General features: G+C 45.1%; 1 protein-coding gene across 15 annotated transcripts in view; it reads left to right on the top strand.

The window, feature by feature from the left end:
- TENM4 (teneurin transmembrane protein 4) overlaps positions 1–20,906 on the top strand; it is a 2,941,751-nt gene that overhangs the window by 2,896,475 nt on the left and 24,370 nt on the right. For all 15 annotated transcript variants that reach the window (XM_086678435.1, XM_086678426.1, XM_086678434.1 and 12 more), the window contains 2 exons: positions 5,995–6,872; positions 19,947–20,119. In XM_086678435.1, coding sequence (XP_086534561.1) covers positions 5,995–6,872; positions 19,947–20,119 — 1,051 coding nt within the window. The remainder of the gene's footprint in view (positions 1–5,994; positions 6,873–19,946; positions 20,120–20,906) is intronic.

Genomic DNA, 20,906 nt, shown 5'->3' with positions numbered 1-20,906 from the left:
GCCCTGGGGCTGCACGCTCATCCTCTCACCAGTACCCAGCTCTCCCACTGGCCCCCCATCTTTATGCTGCACTAGCCTTTGAAGAGCACATTCTTGGGGCTGAGCCTGGGGAAGCACTAAGGACGCAAAGATGAGTAGGGCGAAGCTTGGTGCTCTGGGAGTTCACCAGAGGGATGACAGGTGGTCGTCAGAGGGATCCCCGTGGACAGTGAAGAAATCTGCCCAAGGAAGCTTCAAAGGCAGCAGAGAGTCAAATGCTGTGAATTTAAATCCATAGCTGCCTGTGAGTCCCCTCTTTGGAAACATAGGTACTTGTACATTGTCTTTTCTCTTTCTCTACTGTAAATGACATGAGGACAGGAATTCTGTTCATCTTTTCCCCTGCTCTAACCAGAGTACCTTGTATACAGTAGGAGTACAACCAGTATTTGGTGATTAATTAATTGATTGGCTGATTGACTCCAAGCTTTGCCGCTCACTAACTGAGTGACTTTGGACAAATTCCTGAAGTCCTTTGAACCTCTTTTTTTTTTTATATATTTTAAAAATGGAAATAGCTGACTTCAGCCTGGCAGGATTGCTTCGAGAAAATACGAACAGTGCATACTAGGCTCCTGGCACCTCTTGGCACTTGAAAGGTAGTCAATCAACAGAAGTTCTGGTGCCCACGTCCACAAAGGAAGTGCAATTTGTGCCAGGTTTTGAAGGTTTAATAGGGGTTTCTGGGTGGCCAGGAAGAATGGAGACATTTCACCAAAGGGAACGGCATGTGCAAAGGTACAAAGATGTTCATGGGCCCGGTATATTCAAGGACCATTGGAAGATTGAATGCTTGAGCATAAGGTTCTTGGAATGAAGAAGCAGGAGTTGAAACTGGAGTGTTATTTGGGGCCAGTTAGGGAACGACCTTCCCATGCCGTGCATGGGTCCAAACAGTTTGGACCTTAGCAGTGAACACCAGTAATCCAGTGCAGACCCAGTGACTGGCAGTTCAGCATGTCCTTAGTTTGTCCTGCAACGTCTTGGCAAGGAAAGTGTCCTTTATTGCTAGATCTTTCGGCAGGGCCTGGCCAGAGCTGCCAGCATTAGCAAAACCCAGGAAAAAGGAAGGCACGAGTTACATTAAATTGTAGAGTGGGGACAGCAATAACCACACTTAGCTTTTTAAACCCCCTTGTAGGGCAGGCTGCACACAGGCCCTTTTCCACTGACTGTTCACCTGCTCCCTGTACTCAGGGTGCAACAGAGGCCAGGAGGCCCCCCTGTTAGTGACATGTGTTGTGGAGCGCTGTCCCCAGAGCCCCAAGGCTGGTGCTGGCGGTCCCAACACCCGCGTCACATCCCTTTCGGTTGCTGGCGTGGTTTTCCTCTGCACTGGCTAATGTGATTGTTCCGCTCCAGAATGGAATCTGTTCTCTGCCACTCGTCTTTCCAATTTGGCAGGCTTCCCCTTGCTGGCTCGAGAATTTCCCTCTCCAGTCTGTGAGCAAGCTTGAATTACCCGTCAGGAAGCTGCTACGGCCTGAGGATGTGCACGCGAGTATTTTCAATTCTCAAAACGGGCCCCGTACCAGCCAGCACAGGGCACTGAAAATTTTCAATCCACACGTTGGAAAGTTGTTTTACTTTAGTGAGAGGTGCTACCAAGCAGCCAAATCAAAAGCTCAGAGGACAACCGGCGTGTAGTGGAACGGGGAAAAAACCCACACTTAGCTTCAGAAATCCTGGGCTGAAATCCCTTTGCCCCTGGTCCTCGCTACCCTCATCTGAATCTAAGCATGGAATTTTTTTTTTTTTTTACCAAACTCTCCAGCCACGGCTTATATTTTTATATACACATATGGACGGGGGTGCTGGCTTTCATTCTGAGAGCTTCCTCTGTACAAACACTCAGAGCTGTTTTACTGCCCCGTGGGGAGCAGGGAGTAAGCCAGAGAGCTAAGAACACAGCTCAGAGGCAAGAGTGCAAAGCAGGGAACCAAGGAACTTGGCCAGCTCCCCTGGGTGGAAATAAGCCCAGGCCCAAGGAGAAACTAGAGGGAGGAATGGAGAAGAGAAGAAACAGAAGATGTTGCCGCCAATCAAAAGAGGGGATTAGTTCCTAGCTCAGCAGGCTACAGGGTGTGACCATATGCAGGGTCCAAAATGACTTCTGAAGAACTTCTTATGTGCCAGGCACTGTTAGAAAGGAGAATACAGAGATGAGTAGGACTTCCTTTTTCTTACCTAGCTGTCACAATATTCCCTAGAGGTGATATTATCTACCCCATTTTACAGATAAGAGAACTGAGGCTCAGGGCGGTGGAGGGGGAGGCAGGGGGCGGGGAATTGCAGTTATAAATGCAGAGCCCTGTGCTTGTTTCCATCAGGGATGTGGAAATGAATTTTTTAATGAAACCGTGTACATAAATTGCCTAGCACAGTGCCTGGCAGCTAGTAATAGGCTGTAAATATTCATTCCCTTTATAATTGACAAAGCAATTCCTTGTATATTGTCTTGATACTCACAATTACTCTATGTAATATTTATTACCTCCATTTACATATGAGGAAAGAAGTTCAAAGTGTTTAAGTAACGCACACCTGTAGTAATTATAGAACTGAGATAAGAGGTGAGGTGTGCTGGCCCCAAATCCCTCGCTCTCTCCGTGCCGTTGACCAGTCATGTAGTCATTCATTCATCTGGCAATCCTGTTTTTGAGAACAGATAAGTCTGCAATAAGGCAGTCATCTCAGAGTGCTTTGATAAAGGCACAGAGTGTTCTGGGGGACAGAGGAGAGGGGGCTCTATCCCTTCTCAGGACCACAGAATGTGGGAGCTGGAGGGACCACAGCAATTCTAAAGTCTTGTTCTCCATTTTAGCAATGGGACATTAAGCCTGAGCACCTCTGTCACTAACAGGAGGGAAATCAGAGAAGCTTGTGTATTTGGTCTGCTCCAGAACTAACACACAGGCTCTGCGACAGAGCCAGGACTGACTCTCAGAGCCCTGTTCCTTCTTTTCCAGGTGCTCTGTGCACAGGGCAGGAAGGAGAGAGCAGAAAAGCACTTGCTCTTCCTTCCTTCCTTCCCCTCTTTCCTCTCCCCCTTCCCCCTCCTCACCCACCCATCAGGGAGCCATCTTTTCATCATAATGACTGGCAGAAAGGTCTGAGCAAGCAGGTCCCCAAGGTGCCAGAGGACCAGAAGGCATAAAATATTTAGCAGCCAGTGTTGACAAGAAATGGGTTTTAGGAAATTGAAAACTCCCCTGTCACGTTACAGTAAACTGTTCTGATGCAGCCAAGGGCTGCCGTGACGCTATGCTCCAGAGAGTACTGGGAAGTGTGAAGGCAGCGGCTCTGGCCAGTGGCTCTGGCCTGCCTCAGGCTCCCTGGCTCTGTGCGGGCAGAGGGGCCCAGGCTGGGAGTGAGGAAGCAGGGCCTGAGGGTGGTCCTGAGCAGAAGGGTCAGACGGAGGTGGCCACATCTCATAGGTATATAATTTACTGGGGTTTCTTTCTGCGTTAGTAAACTACCACATGGACATTGTAGAAAATGTAAAAAGTTAAAAATTACAAAGAAGAAAGTTAAAATTACCCCTAATCCAAGTACCGTTAACATTTTGGTTTTTCTTCTCCCCTCTATCTATAATCTAATTTATTGTTACATTTTCCCCCAATTGGGATCACACTGTGCTTACAATTCTGTAGCCTACTCTTTTCAATTAATTCATAGCAAACATTTTCCAATGTCATTAAATATGCATCTATAACATCACTTTTAAGAGCTACGTAGAGTATTCTAACTCATGGGCGAACTAAATACCATCGTTGATTTAGTGAATTCCCTCTTGTTGGGCACTTGAGTCGGTTGCAGTTTTTCACCATCATTAAACATTGCCGTGGTGTGCACCATTGTTCACAAGGTGCAAGAGCAAATTCCTGGGAGAGAAATTTCTTACCTAAAGTAACATGCGCATTTAAGTAAGCCCCACGTTGGACGGAGCGTCGAGGGTTTGTAGGGGGCTCAGGAACCAAAGGTGGTGAGTTCCTAGGAGTGTTCCTAGGACAACTGGGATGGAGGAGACGCTTCCAGCCCATGTGCAGTGTGTCTGGATGACCTCTTGGGGACACAGCTGGCCAGTGGCTTCCCGTGGTGCCAGCACCTACCTCCCGGTGTGCTGTATCCCACGATCCAACCTCCTCCTCCTCCACCAGCACAGCATTCTTCACCTCAGACCCTGCCAACTGCATCCCATGCATGCCTACCTGCAAGCTCACCATCATCCCTGCCAGCTTCCCAGCCCGGCTCAGAGGAGGCTCGGGCTGGGCCCCAGGACCTCTGAACCCCTCATTCCCATCGCCACCTTCATTAATGTCTTCTGGGAGGACCTGTTCTCTGGGGTGCTAGAAACCATTTTCTTTTTTTTTTTAACTTTATTTGTTTCTTTGCTTTTTTAAGATTTAAATCCACATTAGTTAATGTAGAATAATAATGTTTCAGGAATAGAATTTAGTGATTTATCACTTAACATGTAACACCCAGTGCTCATCCCAACAAGTGCCCTCCTTAATGCCCAACACCCTACCAGCAACCCTCAGTTTGTTTTCTATAAGAGCACATAAAAGGCTCTTACAGTTTGTCTCCCTCTCTGTTTTTACCTTTTTTTTGTTTCCCTTCCCCTATGTTCATCTGTTTTGTTTCTTAAATCCACATGCGAGTGAAGTCATACGCTATTTGTCTTTCTTTGACTCACTTATTTCACTTAGCATAATACCCTCTAGTTCCATCCACGTTGTTGCAAATGGCAAGATTTCATTCTTTTTGGTCGCCAAGTAATAGTCCATTGAATATATATACCACATCTTCTTTATCCATTTGTCAGTCAATGCACATCTGGGCTCTTTCTATACTTTGGCTATTGTCGATAGTGCTCCTATAAACACTGGAGTGCATGTGCCCCTTCGAATCGGCATTTTTGTATCCTTTGGGTAAATACCTGTTAGTGCAATTGCTGGGTAGGGTAGTTCTGTTTTTAATTTTTTGAGGAGCCTCTATACTGTTTTCCAGAGTGTCTGCACCAGTTTGCATTCCCACCAACAGTGCTAAAGAGATCCTTTTTCTCCACATCCTCGCCAATATCTGTTGTTGCCCGAATTGTTAATTTGAACCATTCTGACAGGTGTGAGGTGGTATCTCATGGTGGTTTTGATTTGTATAGAAACCATTTTCTAGAGCTGGGATTCACAAACTTCAGTGTGCACATGAGTTATCCGGGGATTTTATTTAAATGCAGATTCTGATTCAGTAGGTTTGGTGAGACCTGCCATTCTGTATTTCTGACCAGCTCCCAGGCGATGTCAGTTCTGGATATTGAGGAAAGGCTTGTTCTTCCTGATAAACTGAATTTGGATATTCGTGTTAATCCATGAATTCAGTAGGTTGAAATATCGTCTTTCGTACAGGTATCATATCAGCAGTTCACGTAGAGTCTGAGACATCTGAACAATTCCTGCTTCAGCCTCCAGACTCTATCTGCCTTCTTCTCCCACCTCCATAACATTAGCTGTCATTATTTGAGCACTTACGATAGGTTAAGCACTCTGTGGTATCGTCAGTCCTGTTTTACGGATAATGAATATTGAGGCTCAGAGAGGCAAAGTAATTTGCCAAAGGTCATAATGGTGGGGCTAGGATCTGAACCTAGACCTGTCTGGCTTCCAAGTCTATCTCTTGTTTACTTTTTATGTTTCTTTTTTTTTTTTTCCTTTTTATTCCCTTCTTCATATTTTGGGAGTCTAATGGAGACCATCAGGTGTCTTGGGGGCAGCTTTTGCATGGTTTCACTCAGATCAGGGGGGTTGACCTCCATTGTTGATGACAAGCCACTGTGAGATCAGGCAGGACTGCGTGTGAAGGCACTTGGGACATTATTACAAGCTATATGGGCTGTGGGACGATAAGTGGTGAACACCTTGCCGGGCATCTGAGTATCGGTGTCTCCATTGTCAGGTTCGCCTGGAGTGGCCCACAGACTTAGCTATCAACCCGATGGACAACTCTCTCTACGTCCTTGACAACAATGTGGTCCTGCAAATCTCTGAAAACCACCAGGTGCGCATTGTCGCTGGGAGACCCATGCACTGCCAGGTCCCCGGCATCGACCACTTCCTGCTGAGCAAGGTGGCCATCCACGCAACCCTGGAGTCTGCCACGGCCTTGGCCGTCTCACACAATGGGGTCCTGTACATTGCTGAGACTGATGAGAAGAAGACCAACCGCATCAGGCAGGTCACCACTAGCGGAGAGATCTCGCTGGTTGCTGGAGCCCCCAGTGGCTGTGATTGTAAAAATGATGCCAACTGTGACTGTTTCTCTGGAGATGATGGCTACGCCAAGGATGCAAAGCTGAATACCCCATCTTCCTTGGCTGTGTGTGCCGACGGGGAACTTTATGTGGCTGACCTGGGGAATATCCGAATTCGGTTTATCAGGAAGAACAAGCCTTTCCTCAACACCCAGAACATGTATGAGCTGTCCTCACCAATCGACCAGGAGCTCTACCTGTTTGATACCAGTGGAAAGCATCTGTACACGCAGAGTCTGCCCACAGGAGATTACCTGTACAACTTCACCTACACTGGGGATGGCGATGTCACACTCATCACAGACAACAACGGCAATATGGTGAACGTCCGCCGGGACTCCACCGGGATGCCCCTCTGGCTGGTGGTCCCAGATGGCCAGGTGTACTGGGTGACCATGGGCACCAACAGTGCACTCAAGAGTGTGACCACGCAAGGACATGAGTTGGCCATGATGACATACCATGGCAACTCTGGCCTTCTGGCAACCAAAAGCAATGAAAATGGATGGACAACATTTTACGAGTAAGTATCACAACAAGGCCACTTGATGATCTTGTTTCATGAGATGTATTGTACGATTAGAGGTGAGTCGATGGAATGAAAGTTTTTGGATATATTTTGTTTTCGCTCAGAATTTGGGATGCAAACCATTATTGCCTACAATATGTTCTGCGTGTTCATATTCCAGACGATTGCTCCTAGAAAGCAACACGATGTAGTGGAAAAGGCATGAACTTTGACATTAGAAGAGTTGGGCTTGCATCCCTCTAAGCCTCAGTTGCCACATCTGTACAATGGAAATACCTGCCCAGCATAGCACAGGGAAGTAATGTAGATAAAAACCACAGAGCGCTAGCGTCTTCATATGATTCCTGTCCAGAAATAATGGCAGTGGGAGAAAGAACGGTTCCATGTAGATGAATTTTCCACGTAATCAAAGCTCACATCGTCAAGTTTCAAAAAAATATTTGTTTTCATTTTAACCATTTGGGGTGGAATTTAACAAATGCTTTCCATGCCTCCCTCCTCAAACCCGTTATACGAACATAATGAAACCTTTCTCTTTATGAGTCGAGATCCTTAATAAGGAACAGCCACAATTGCATATTATGTAGAAAGTGAGGCCAGAACCCTTTGCCCCTGCCCAAAGTGACTGTAAACTGTTCTTTGATCTGCTCCTGTGTCTCTTAGTATAATTTTACTGCTTCCCCCCTCAGAGTGGCGCTATTGCATCACTATATGTTATGGTCATGCCATCCACCCCCAGGGGCTCACTTCCCTTCCCCTCCTCCAGGGTAGCACTTCTTAAGTGGTGTAGCCAGAAAACCAGAAGTTCGGCTTATTCCAATCCTAGTCAAATCAAATACATGTGTATCTGAGGTCTTCCTCTTTGAGCTATTTTAATGAATGGATTTTGTACCTTCTCGTTTTGCTACAAGGCTGAGATCTTGGGGCCGGAGGCGGGCAGGGGTTGGTGGCCGGAAGCTTTAAAAAATCTAAGTAGCACCAGATATGGGCTAGGAACCACATTATTGCATTTAATCCTCACAACAGCTCTGGAAAATGAACAATAGTATCCGTTTTATAGAAATAGAAACTAAAGCTCAGAGAGGCTCTCTGTTAGACAGTGAGAATGTGGCAGAACTGGGGTCTGTCTGATGCCAGAGCTCCTGTGCTTTAAGCCCTGCCCTGCTGTCCCCTGCTGAGTTTGTTAATCCCACATGAACTTAAATCCTTGAACTGTAAATTTTTCTCAAGCTTGTTCAAGCATCAGTTTCTCACAGTCCTGGAATCCAGAGGAAAAGGATTTGTAATAGATTTTTCAGTACAATTTGCACCCAAAAAAATGTCACAGCAATTTGTACAAAGTTCACTGGCTAAATTCCTGTCTCCAAACCCGGGCCTTGTTAATTACAAAGAAAGACAAAGATCCAGGAAAACAGCAATTATCTTGATTAACTCATTGAAAGGGAAATACACTAAATAATTCAATTTCCCTCCATTGCCCAATGGAAATCTCTTCTACATTATTTAGCCAACACAGGGGTTTCTTTGTCAGAGCAAAGGGGAGCACTCAGTTCCCAAGGTCACTCTTTCAGATCCCAAACTGAATGTTTACACATCACTGCAACCATTAATCTCCACCAACCCTGAAATCTAAAACCTTTTCCTACACCTCCACCAGAAAGGATCCCATTCCCTGCTCCCTGTCTCCCTTGATGGAATATATAGCCACAGTTGTTTTATGAAGAAGAAAAAGGTAGGATAATCACTTTTTGTAAAGTGGCATTTGGAATTCCCAAGAATCCCCTGTGAATTGAAGATAAAAGCCCTAAAATTAAGAGAGAAACTTATCTTGACATCCCCACTGTGTGCCAGGATCTTTTCAACTTCATATTCCCAGCAACCTCAGACCAGAGAAATTAATCATCCGCCATTTTGTTACCAATGAACAAACTGAGGGATTAGGAACACAGAGAGATTAGGGAGCAGTCTAAAATTACACAGGGAGTACATTGCAGAGCCAGAACACAAATCCATGTCCTTTCATCCACCCCGACTAGGTTCACCTAAGTTCTTTGTGACTTATCTGTATGGTAGGGATAAAAATAGTACTATTTCATGGGATAGTCTGAGGTTCAAAATTTCAATGAGATAAAATATGGAAAACTCAGTGTCTTACTCACCGTAAGGAATCAACTGAGAACTGCTGCTGCTGTCACCACCACCACCACCACCACCATCATCATCATCATCGATGACGTCACTTCAAGCAATACAAGTGGATGTACCAGTAATTGCAGAAATATTATTCAGGCATGAAAGGTATTACCGGGGAACAGCTGCAAGTAAACTAGTCAAGGGAGCAAACAAAAGTTGTGACGAAAGTAGGTGGGAATTAAAGTTCATAGCAGGGGAGCAGAATCAAGGGTGGAGTCTGAGAGATCAGGGCAGAACTAGGAAGGGGTCAGGTCCATAAGAATATCCAAAATGGGCTGAAAAAAGGCATGCAGAGTGGGTCATGAAAAAATGGTTCAGCTCAGACTGTGAGCAAAGCAAAGGTCCCAGATATCTGTTTTCACTGAATATTAGCCCTGTGACTCAGGGGCTGGCTGACTGGTTTCCAGACCTAGGTTTCAACCAGACAGAAATCATGCCTCCCTTACCCCATTTCAGGGTCATTATGGGGATCAAAAAAACTAAACAAACACTAAAGGTAAAAAATGCTTGTAAACCGTGAAGCTCTCAAGAAGTAAAGATGCAATATTATCATTATTATGGTGTTTCTTAACACACATTTTGACAGATTTTGCCAATGCACCATTGCTCTAGTGAATTTTCTGCTTTTAGCTCCGTGAGGCAGTTTAGTGGATTCCAACCCAAATGCTCTAATATTTTTTTTTAAAAATCAGCCCAGGCTTGCCTGTAGCACAGGCTATTACTGAAACAAGTTTTAAGTTGGCTTTATTGATCCTTTCAACAGATTAAATAATGCATCTATCATAAACACAACACACTTCAGAGCAAGTCGACTTAGGAGTTCACAGTTCTGGGGAATGAAGGTTACTTTCCTCTCGTCAGCCTACAGGTCTGCTGGCAGAAAACCTCAAAGAACTCTGTAATGCAATCCTCATCTCCAATGTGTGGTATCATTAATTTCAGACTTGGGCTCCTGGCCAGATGGCATTCAGTGGCTAAGAGAATGGCCTCATGAGCACGAGGCAGGTTCCAAAATTCGCTTGCTGGGTGGGTATGAGCAGCCAGCTTTCCTAAGTTTAACAGGGGTAAGTGGCTCTGGTATCCCATGGTGCCCTGTGACAGCTTCTGTCATAGTTATGCTCACACTAAATACTAATTTGTCTCTGTATCAGGCTTAGGGCTTGCCACCTAGTAGGTGCTCAGTAAATATTTTATGAATGAAATGTAAATACAGGAAAGGGAAATAAAGAAGGGAGGAAAAATAGGCTGTAGCGATAAGAGTATCAAATCCCAGCTCCAGCATTATCTGTGTGCCCAGCAGGACATAGAATTCAAGTGGTTCAAGTAATGACACTGGGCTTAAGGGTTTCACTGGAGGATGTAAGAGCTAGAAAGTACATCATTCCCAAACTTAACAGTAGGAATAAGCCAGGCAAATGGCAAATTCATGAGTTTTTCTTAAACTTCTCTAAGGTCACAGGGCAACCACCTAACCAAATCCAGGGAGAGAGACTCCTGAAGAGACAGCCAAGACGTGAGCACTAGCTTACCTGGGGTTAACACAACTGGTCACAAGAGATCAGCTAGGGTGGTTTGGCAGATTTATGAAGGCTAAGTGTAAACTGACAAGAGAGCTTGAAGCCCTTAGAGGCTGCAGACAATGGGTGAGAGAGTCCACATCCTCTCCATGATTTCTCTCCACAGCCTGACCAGGTAACTCTAAGAAAAGAGTAGAGAAAGATGTAAGTGTCTACTGTGGTAAACTTGGGAGGTCCTGCCTTCTGTTCCCATCCCAACCCACTTTATTTCCCATATGGAATAAAAGCCTTCATCTGTGGAGAGAAAGGCAGCCACCACTGTCCTCCCTAGGCACTGGTGGAGACCCACTGCCGCTGAATAAGGGAAGAAAAAAATTTTTAACTTCTGTTAGGAGGGGAGGGGGATAGGCAATGGGTCCAGAATTACAGCCTGATGGGGGGGCAGTAGCACTCACTGAAGAGGCTACATTTTTGAGACTCGGGACACATGGTTACATAAGACCGAGGCTTACTCAGAACGAGAGAGAACTCTCATGCTCACCACCCACCCCCATAGTTTAGCTAAAAAGCTAAACACAACAATGGAAAGCAGAATAGTACCATGAATGAGGTAAGAGAGGGATAAGGGCTGGAAAGAGACCCTTCCTGAGGCACAGCACAGAAAGGGGTTTTAACGCTTAAGATGGAGTTGACACTGAGAAAAAAAAGTCGTCTGACAAACTAGTTTAGCTCCCTAAACACAAGGCATCACTAGAGGAACTTAAAGCCTACTAAGGTCAACCAGAGAAACATCAAACTTCAAAGCCAGCCCAAATCCTAACTGAATTAACTCAAACCCCTTCACTAAAGTCCTAGCAGAAGGAAGCTCCTACTCATTTCCAGGCATAAAACCTGTTACCTCATTTTCTAGTGTACTACACAAGATGTCACACTTTCAACTGAACATACAAAAAGGCTAGAAAACACAACACACTCCCAAGAGACAAAGGAATCATCAGAACCACACTTAGATATGACACAGATATTGAAGCTGTCTTTCAGGGAATTTAAAATAACCATAACGTTAAAAGATCTCATGGAAAAGGTGAACACTATGAAAGATCAGATGGATATTTTCAGCAGAGAAGTGGAAACCGTAAGAAAAAAATCAAATGAACATCTAGAAATGAAAACAAGTTCCAGAGATGAAGAATGCCTTTAATGGGCTTATCAGTAGATGGAGACAGCTGAAGGAAGAAGATGGGTCAATAGAAACTACCCAAACTGAAATATAAAGAGAAAAAAAATAGTGGAAAAAAAAAAAAGATACAGAACCCAGACATCCAAAAGCTAGGCAATATCAACTTGTCTAATACACATATAGGGATCTTCCTCGACTTACAGTGGGATCACATCCTGACAGACTTTACCATAAGTTGAAAATATTCTAAGTCAATGAATTTAATACACCTAACCTACCAAACATTATAGCTTAGCCTAGCCTACCTTAGATGTGCTCAGAACATTTCCAATAGTCTCCAGTTGGGCAAAAGCATCTAATACAAAGCCTATTTTATAGTGAAGTGTTGAGTATCTCATGTAATTTATTACATACTGTACTGAAAGTGAAAAACAGAAATGGCTGTATGGGTGCAGAATGGTTGTCAATTATGGGATGTTTACCCTCGTGATTCAGGTGACTGACTGGGAGCTGTGTCTCCCTGCTGCCCAGCATCACGAGAGGGTGTCACATCACTAGACTGGGAGAAGATCAAAATTCATAATTCGAGGTACAGTTTCTCCGGAGTTCATATCACTTTTGAACCATCATAAAGTCAAAAAATCAGGTCACCTAAGTGTCTCAGTCCGTTAAGAGTCCGACTTCAGCTCAAGTCATGATCTCACAGCTTGTGAGTTCAAGCCCTCAGTTGGGCTCTGTCCTGACAGCTCAGAGCTGGAGCCTGCTTCGGATTCTGAGTCTCCCACTCTCTCTGCCCTTCCCCAGCTCGCACTCTGTTTCTCTCCTTCAAAAAAAATTTTTTTTGTTAATAAAACATTTTTTTTAATTAAGTCAAAAATTCATAACAAAACATCGTAAGTCAGGGACCACCCATAATTAGAATTCTAGGAGAAGAGCAAAAGAGCAAGGCAGAAGAAATATTTGGAGAAGTAATGTAATTATGGACACCAAACCACAGACCCAAAAAGTTCAGAACACACCAAGCAAAGTTCACACACACACACACATCTTAGTCATCTATTCAAAATACAAAAGAAAAAGAGAAAATCTTTAAAGCAGATGGAGGGGGAGGCATTTTATATAGAGGAACAAAGATAAGAATTACAGCAGACTTCTCATCAGAAACCATGCAAGCGAGAAGACAGAAATGCTGAAAGGGGGACAAAAACAACCAGACTTCTATACCCAGGAAAAATATCTTTCACATAAAGAAATGTTATGGAGGTATAGATGTATAGGCAGGGATAAGAGAACCAAGAAAGAATGGTGAGGCACTCAGGCATTAAAAACAGTGAACAACCTTGACCAACCCTGAGGCTTAAGGGCAAGGCAGGGCAGAAATAGGATGTTGTTACTGAAGCCCAGTGGAAGCCATATAACCGTGAATAAGTAGCTATCTCATAAAAATTATGATTATGGACAGATGAAGCCGCTATTAGAAATATGGCACTGAAGTAGATCAGGGATAAGGAAGGCCCCTCTTAACACCAAGTCTCTTGCCAATGCCTACCATTGACTGAATCCAACCAGAAACAAGCCAGAAAGCAGGGGAGTACGGTGGGGGGAGGAGGGGCAGTGATGTAGTCAGCTCCTCTGGGTACAGAGAAAAGCGCAGAATGGATCTGAGGGGAGAGAGGATAACCAGCACAGACACTGACTGGCTCTGTGACCTCATACACCCAAGTGGCAGAGCCAGGATTCAATCACAGATCTCCCTGAATCCTTTCCACCAGATGCACTGCTTCAGGTGCAACATCAGTGAGAGATCAGACCTACCATCGGTAGGGTGTACCAGATGTTAGAAATCCTCAAGGCTAAAATGCATTGGTGGGACTTAATTCTGTAGGAAATTAGCAGCAAGTATAAGTTTTAATTGCAGAATCCAAAAAGTACCCTGGCTCTGGTACAGTTTTGGAGAAGATAATGATGTAGCAGTGCCATCTTTTATAGTAACCTGAGGCCAAGGGAACTATCCATGTGCATGGGCTGTGAATTCTAATTATTCACAGAGGATATGGTATCCAATTCCTCTCGTTGACAGTGGTGGCATTTGAAACAGTCATAGATGAAATTCATAAAAATCAAATCTCTATTTTCCAACTAAAAAATCCCAGTCAGCAAAAGTTAGTATCAGAGAAGCAGTTTGGCATTTTCCTCACCAGCTGCAACATAGTAAGTGGCTTGAGATGTGAAATATTGAGTGTGAAGAAGAAAGCCTTGCAGCGTGTGTGAAGATACCCTTTAGCGGTCCTCTTCTGAGAGCCAAGTTCACGGCAACTGTATGAATCTTTTATGTGTTTTCTTTCCCCATTCTCCAAAGATGCTTTGGGAAAATGGAGTGAAGAAAAGTCAGTGGAAAAAAATAATGAAAAGCCAACCATCTGGCCATCTCCATCATACCCCCTGAATATGTGTGTGTGGGGGGGGGGGGTGCATCACGGCAAATTCAGTTGCAGTGATATCAAAGCAAACACCTTGAACAGAAAACTATCAGTCTTCTTGACCCACTTGAGATTTCCAAACACAATGTTTTCTATAACATAGTGATGAACACAAAGGTTTTTCCCTGAAACAGCATCACTTATGGGAAGCTTGATGAAAGAACACAGACTTTAAGGTCAGACAGACAGACTTGACTTTGAATCTATATTCCTCAAGTAGCTGTGTGATCTTAGACAAGTTATTTATTCTTTCTGAGCCTCAGCTTCACCAATTGTGAAATGACAACAGTAATGCCTATCTCAAAGATGGTTATGGGCATAGTGCTTGGTACCTAAAAGGTAATCAATCTATGGGTATTTGTGAACTTTCCCTTCCTCATATGGAAGGGGTGAGGTGAAAGGAAGGAAATTCTTAGTTTTTCTTAATCCATATCTTGAAAAGCCAGTAATAATATCTACTCTTTATTATTCATTCATTCATTCATTCATTCATCTAAGAAATAAGTATTGAGTGCCTTTTATATTCTGCATAGTCTCCTAGGCATGAGAATACAGACAAGGTCCCTGTCCTCATAGAGCTTATATTATAGTCAGAAGAGACAGATAAACACATAAATAAGATAATATGTAATGAAAACAATAAAATCAGAAAATGTGGCCAAGATGGGAGGACCTATCTATTTAAAGGAAGGCCTGACTGAAGTGATAACATTTGAACTGAAATGTGAGTAATGAAAGGAACTAGCCATACAAAGATTGGAGGGAAGAGCACTCTCTGCAAAAGGAACACTTAAGTGTGAGCACTCTGAGCCTGGATTGAACGTGGCGTGTTTGGAGAATGGAAGCAGATGCAGTGGAACACAGGAAGTATGGAAGAGTAGAGTTCAAAGTGAAATTGGAAAGAGAAGCGGGAAAGAGGAGGTCCTTCAGCCAACATTCTTTTACGTTATTGAACATCGACTACATGCCAGGCACTCTTCTAAATTCTGGGATACATTTGCGACCAAAGTCCCTTCTCCCATCAGGGAGTCGACATGGTGGGGAAGGCAGTCTCCTGTGGTCCTGCAGGCCCTGATGAAAAATTTGCATTTCATTTTAAGCATGTTACCTTATTTGAACTTCACAGTATCTTCCTGAGACAGGTGTTACTGTCTTCATTTTATAGAGGAGAAAACAGAAGCTCCCAGAGGTTGTGTTACATAACCTGCCTGAAATCATGTCATTTGTAGGGGGTTGATGGTTCACAGGAAAAGAGAACTGAGTGCCCATCCTCTAGGGTTATCATTCATTGCTGGCAAGTGTAGAGCCTGTATTCAAAGCCTAGAACGTCTGACTCCAAGGGCTTTCCCATATTAACACGTTCCTTCCTCTTGGTTAGAAAGAAAGAAATTTGCCAGTTCTTTAGAGCCAAAACAGACAGAACTAAGCCACTGTCCCAAAGTCACCCAATCGCAGGGCCAGGGTTTGAAGCAGCCACTTGGAATCCAGAGAGGGGGGAAAACTGTCCCAACTTGTCCAGTGGTGCTATCTTTCTGTCAGCAGCTCTGTAGCAGGAAGAGAAAGGGCTCCACAGAGGGGGCGTGGCACCTAGGTGTTCAGGGTTCCCCAGATGGGCAACTCCAGTTTTTCCCTGCTGAGCCAGAAACAGCAGTGTTCTGATGGGCTAATCACAGGTATTGATCAGGCAGCAGGGAGATCCAGTGGCATTTCCCAGGCTCTGGAAGGCACTGAAATGAATGAATAAGAGACAAGAAAATTCTATAAATTGGCTGTTCTATTTGATGTTCATTTAATTAAGACATTCGGTCCCTCTAATGGAAAATGTAAGGAGTGGAAATTACTGGTTTTCGGCCATCTCGTATAAAATGAAAACCAGATCTTGATGGCATGAGGCTTTTCATTGTATCTTCTTCAAGCTCAATTTAATTATGTATTACAGGCTACCTTCAATAATAATTACAATTGTCTGCCTTCATGCAAAGGCTCTTTCTGTCTTGGAGACCGGAGCTCTGGGGAGATGCCTATGGAGATTGCTGAAGTATCATTTAGTGAGAGTAGCTGTTTCCGTCTTTGTGTGCGTTCATCAGATGCTTGCCAGGTACCCACTGTGCATCAGGCCTCTCTCAAGTCCTACAGGAGATAGTGTGTATGTAAATGAATCATGTCTCCCCTTCCCCACAGAGCAACAAAGGGGCCTCACGTATCCAATTGTGCAGTCATTCATTTGTTCAACTAACGTTCCCAGCCTGTCTGACACCACAGTCCTGTCCTGACTTAAGCACCCCAGGCTGAAGCAGGTGACAGCTTGTACGTGAGCTGTTACAGAGCAGGGGACCCATTCTGCGATGCAGCTCTGCCAGTGTATTACTGGGAGAAGGGACAAGAGAGAAACCAGGGAAAGCTTTACGTGGTGTCATTGGAGCAAGGCCATATTAAAGCAGTATTGAAGTGACATGTGACCCCTAATCCATGATCTCCCTATCAATTGTTATTTTTAAAACTCTAAAACTCCTTTTTTTAAAACATTTATTCATTTTTGAGAGAGTGTGAGCAGGAGAGGGGCAGAGAGAGAGGGAGACACAGAATCTGAAGCAGGCTCCAGGCTGTCAGCACAGAGCCCAACGCAGGGCTCGAACTCACAAACCCCAAGATCATGACCTGAGCCGAAGCCGGACACTTAACTGACTGAGCCACCCAGGCGCCCCTAAAACTCCTTGCTAAGTATCTTGCGTGATGTAATAAAATCTTTTGTATCCAGTTAGATCAGGAAATTAGATACTCTAAGTCGTCTCAATAAAGAGTATGTACATGGATAACAGGTGTTCAGAGAACCAGACTAGAATAGCATATCCATCCCATAAACCTGTTGAACTGAAATGGGTCTTCCTGCCGATTTAAGGTAATTCATGATCTGACAAGACTCAGAATACTCATAGCCCACAGACATAAGTACAGTGACCAGGGCTGAGCCAGTTTCTGGGGTGGGAGCAGGGTGGGTCTTGATTTTGAGCTCAGAAATTTAGGGTACCCTAGTAATATTTACTGTAAAGGTCTGGAGATAGGTGTTGGCAGATGTCCTGTATGTGAGACTTCCATAAATGCCAGTAATTTAAATTTTTTAATGTTTATTTTTGAGAGAGAAAGAGAGAGAGGGAGAGAGAGAGAGAGACAGAGAACAAGTCGGGGAGGGGCAGAGAAAGAGGGAGACAGAATCTGAAGCAGGCTCCAGGCTCCAAGCTGTCAGCACAGAGGCTGACATGGGGCTTGAACTCACAAACCATGAGATCATGACCTGAGCTGAAGTCAGATGCTTAAGTGACTGAGCCACCCAGGTGCCCCAAATGCCAGTAATTTAAAAGGGCCTCTTCCCCCAAGATGGCCACGCTCATGACTTCTCTGTACATGGCAGTATTTGGGTTGTCACAGCACTTTGCTGATTATGAAAATAATCCATGGTCATTATTTTAAGATCTTTGGGATATAAAATACCACCAGTAATTCTATCTCCCAGAGATAACCACTCTAAAAATCGTACATTTTTGTACAATCCCTTCCTATTCAAATTTCCAGCAGCCACAAAGAGTTGAAAAGAAAACCGCCTCTCCTAGAGTTAAAGGGAGCAGAGCTCTGAGAGCATCTCCAGGAGAGAGAGGCTTTAGGACAAACTTCCAGATCTTCACCCCAAGACTCACCCTCCTTCCTAGCAGCAGTGTCTCAGAATCACCTCCTCACCCAGCTCTGAGGGGCACCTTACACCTGTGACCCTCCAATCCGGGCTTTAAGCCACATGATCACCCTCCCCTAAGCCAGACTGACATTTTCTTACAAGACTCTGACTCCGTACTAAGGAAGAAAAATGAGAAATCGTGACAAGAAACAGTTTTCCAAAGCGCCAAAGGTACCTATAGGAGAGCCCAAGGACTGATACAGCCCACACCCTTGCCCAGCTGAGACCAAGCCCAAGGTATGTGGTACAGATCTGTGTTGTTGCCATCCTGGAAAGCGCTTGCATCCCCCTTCCTCAGGCCTCAGCAACCGAGAGATTCAATTTCCCCCAGAGTTAGTCTTGGATCAAGGACCTGGGTGATTCATGTAACCAGCACCTTTGTCTGTGGCAGACTGTCCCGGCCAGGGACTGTTGGCATTCAGCGTAAAGAGTCCCACGGTTAGTACCAGGCACAGGGACAGAAAGAGTTGGTAGAAGGCACAATCCATGCAGCACCTATATCTGACCTTGGGCAAAAAATTGCTCAGCAACACCAATCTGGTCTCACCTCCCAAGTCTCACCTGAAGCGGTCGAAGCAGCAGCACCCGAGGCATCAGGAAATCAGGTGCAGCTGGAGGATCATGGGAAGAGCCAGGACTGAGCTGAACTCTGGAGCCTTTCATTTGGCCAGCCATCAAATCCCTCGGGGCCCAGAGGCCAGCTTCACGGCAATAGTGAGAGCAAAGCAGGGGGAAGAGTCCACCAGGGAGACACAAAACTGAACTTGCATGTGAGCTTCAGTACGACTAGAAGTCAGAAACACTAACATCTGGACGAAGAAGTTTTTTCCCATTCGCACACAGGTGCAAAAAGGCTATTATACCTACCTTTTTGCACTTCAGCCTCCCGCAATTAAAAACTGTAACTGAGTGTTAAAAGCCTACTCCCTACCATCTCCCAGCCACTTTGCCGCAGGTAGGGCACACCAACAGAGGTTTGCAAACGGACGCTACAGAAATGCTCACTCAAGGCAGAGAAGCAAGTGGGACCCTGGAAGCAGATAAATGTGACTTTGAGTTTTGACTCCACCACACTTACTATCTGTGTGACCTTGAGCAGGTGACTCCACTTTTCTGAACCTCCTCCAAAAAGGAGATCATTTATACCGTTTAGACTAGTAGCAAGGATTAAGGGAAAGGATGTATGAAAAGCACTATGCCTGATATGTTGTGGGTGTTCAGTAATGGTAGGCATTTCTTTTATTATTATTAGAGATGGAAAAGGGAATTAAGATTCAATTGTGATGCTTCAAAAAGATGCCAGCAGAGCAAAGCTGTGAGTCCTGACAACTGCAGATATATGCGTAACTGCTTGGTGCCTGACGTGAAATCTAGACGGGAAGAGGTTGCAAGAGCTCGTCTGTTTAGCCTCCTTATATGGGAGCAGAGTCCTGGTTTGAATTCAGAGCCCCCTCTCTCCAGGGTCCGTAGCTTTGTAGGAAGCCCCATCTCTTGTGGTGTTCAGGAAAAGCCTGTATAACCATTTCTCTGGGTTTTGAGAGGGTTATTCAAGCATCAAGTTTGACCCTGTCACCTCTGGGAGTGCCCTGGCTTTAAGACTTTGGGTCAGCAGCCTCAGAAGGCTGCCATCTTGTCACACCACATGGGTGGGTGTAGGTTTGTAGCCACAGGCCCCTGCCGCAGGTTCCTCGCAGTAATCCTGGGAGGGAGGCAGGGCAGGGGCTGTCATCTCTGCTTTATAGAATTAGCAGAGGAAGACTCAGAGAGGTAAGTCCTCTGCCTGCGGTCAGATGTCAACCAGTGGAGGCCCTTCCTGGAAACTGTGTGCAAGGAGGTGTAGGAGACACGGCAGTGTATCTAACCAGAGAGAAAAGCAGAACGTGCAAAACTGTGGCACCAGGTGGAACGCGCCAAGTTCCGGCCATGGCACCATTATATTTCCGTTACTCAGAGCCACCCCTTGGTTTTCAGGTATGACAGCTTTGGCCGCCTGACAAATGTGACCTTCCCCACTGGCCAGGTGAGCAGTTTCCGAAGCGATACGGACAGCTCAGTGCATGTCCAGGTAGAGACCTCCAGCAAGGATGATGTCACCATAACCACCAACCTGTCTGCTTCCGGTGCCTTCTATACACTGCTGCAAGGTGAGCCGGGTGGGAGGCGTGGGGACTTTGAGGCAGGGGGGTGAAGAGACCCCTTTGCAAGAGGATGATACCAGAAACAAGCTGCTACTAGAGCCGGGCAGCTTTAGTAGCAGAGCATTGCAACTGGTTTCTCTCTGTGTTGCATTCGAATGTGCAAAACACACCAGCCCGAGTCCTGTATATTCTCTCCCAGAAGCCTCAGAGTGACAGTCCCTTGTCTCATCCCATCATCATGAGAACAAAGGGTCGACAGTCCACTAGCTGCTAATCCAGATGCCCTCACTATTCCGCCATTCTAATGGCTCCCAGGTTAAAGGCTTGCTCTCACACTGGTGTGGGTGAGGACAAAGGACAATAATGATTATGCCTAACCATGAAAGGGACCTAGGCATGGAGAAGTCCTCCCTGAAGCTCAGGTGAGAACAGTCCGTGCCTTCTCTAGGCTTCCACAGAGAAAAGGCCCTTCTCGTCTGCGTTCATCAAGTAATCCCTGGTAGGAGTTGATCTTTGAGCTTTAGGGAAATCACAGTGATGAAATCTGGCTGCAGACTGTCTGCCTTGGTTGTCCTCACGGGAGGTGGTGACCCAGGATGGAGCTCACAACTTCACTGGATCTAGTAAGCATGAAAAAAAGAAGAAGCTATCACTAGGGAGAGCCTTGATTTTTTTCGCCACTCTCCTGATGGCTTTTTGTGCTCCCAAAAGCTTTGACACAAGTAGTAAAAAGAGGCTTGGGCTGGGAGTCACAGGCCCAGATTCTAGTCCTGACTCTGCCACCGCATCATGG

The sequence above is a fragment of the Puma concolor genome, chromosome D1, assembly GCF_028749965.1.
Source record: "Puma concolor isolate L17-30 chromosome D1, mPumCon1.1.hap2, whole genome shotgun sequence".
In the NCBI taxonomy this organism is placed as follows: Eukaryota; Metazoa; Chordata; class Mammalia; order Carnivora; family Felidae; genus Puma; species Puma concolor.
This window is presented reverse-complemented; position numbering and strand designations above follow the sequence as displayed.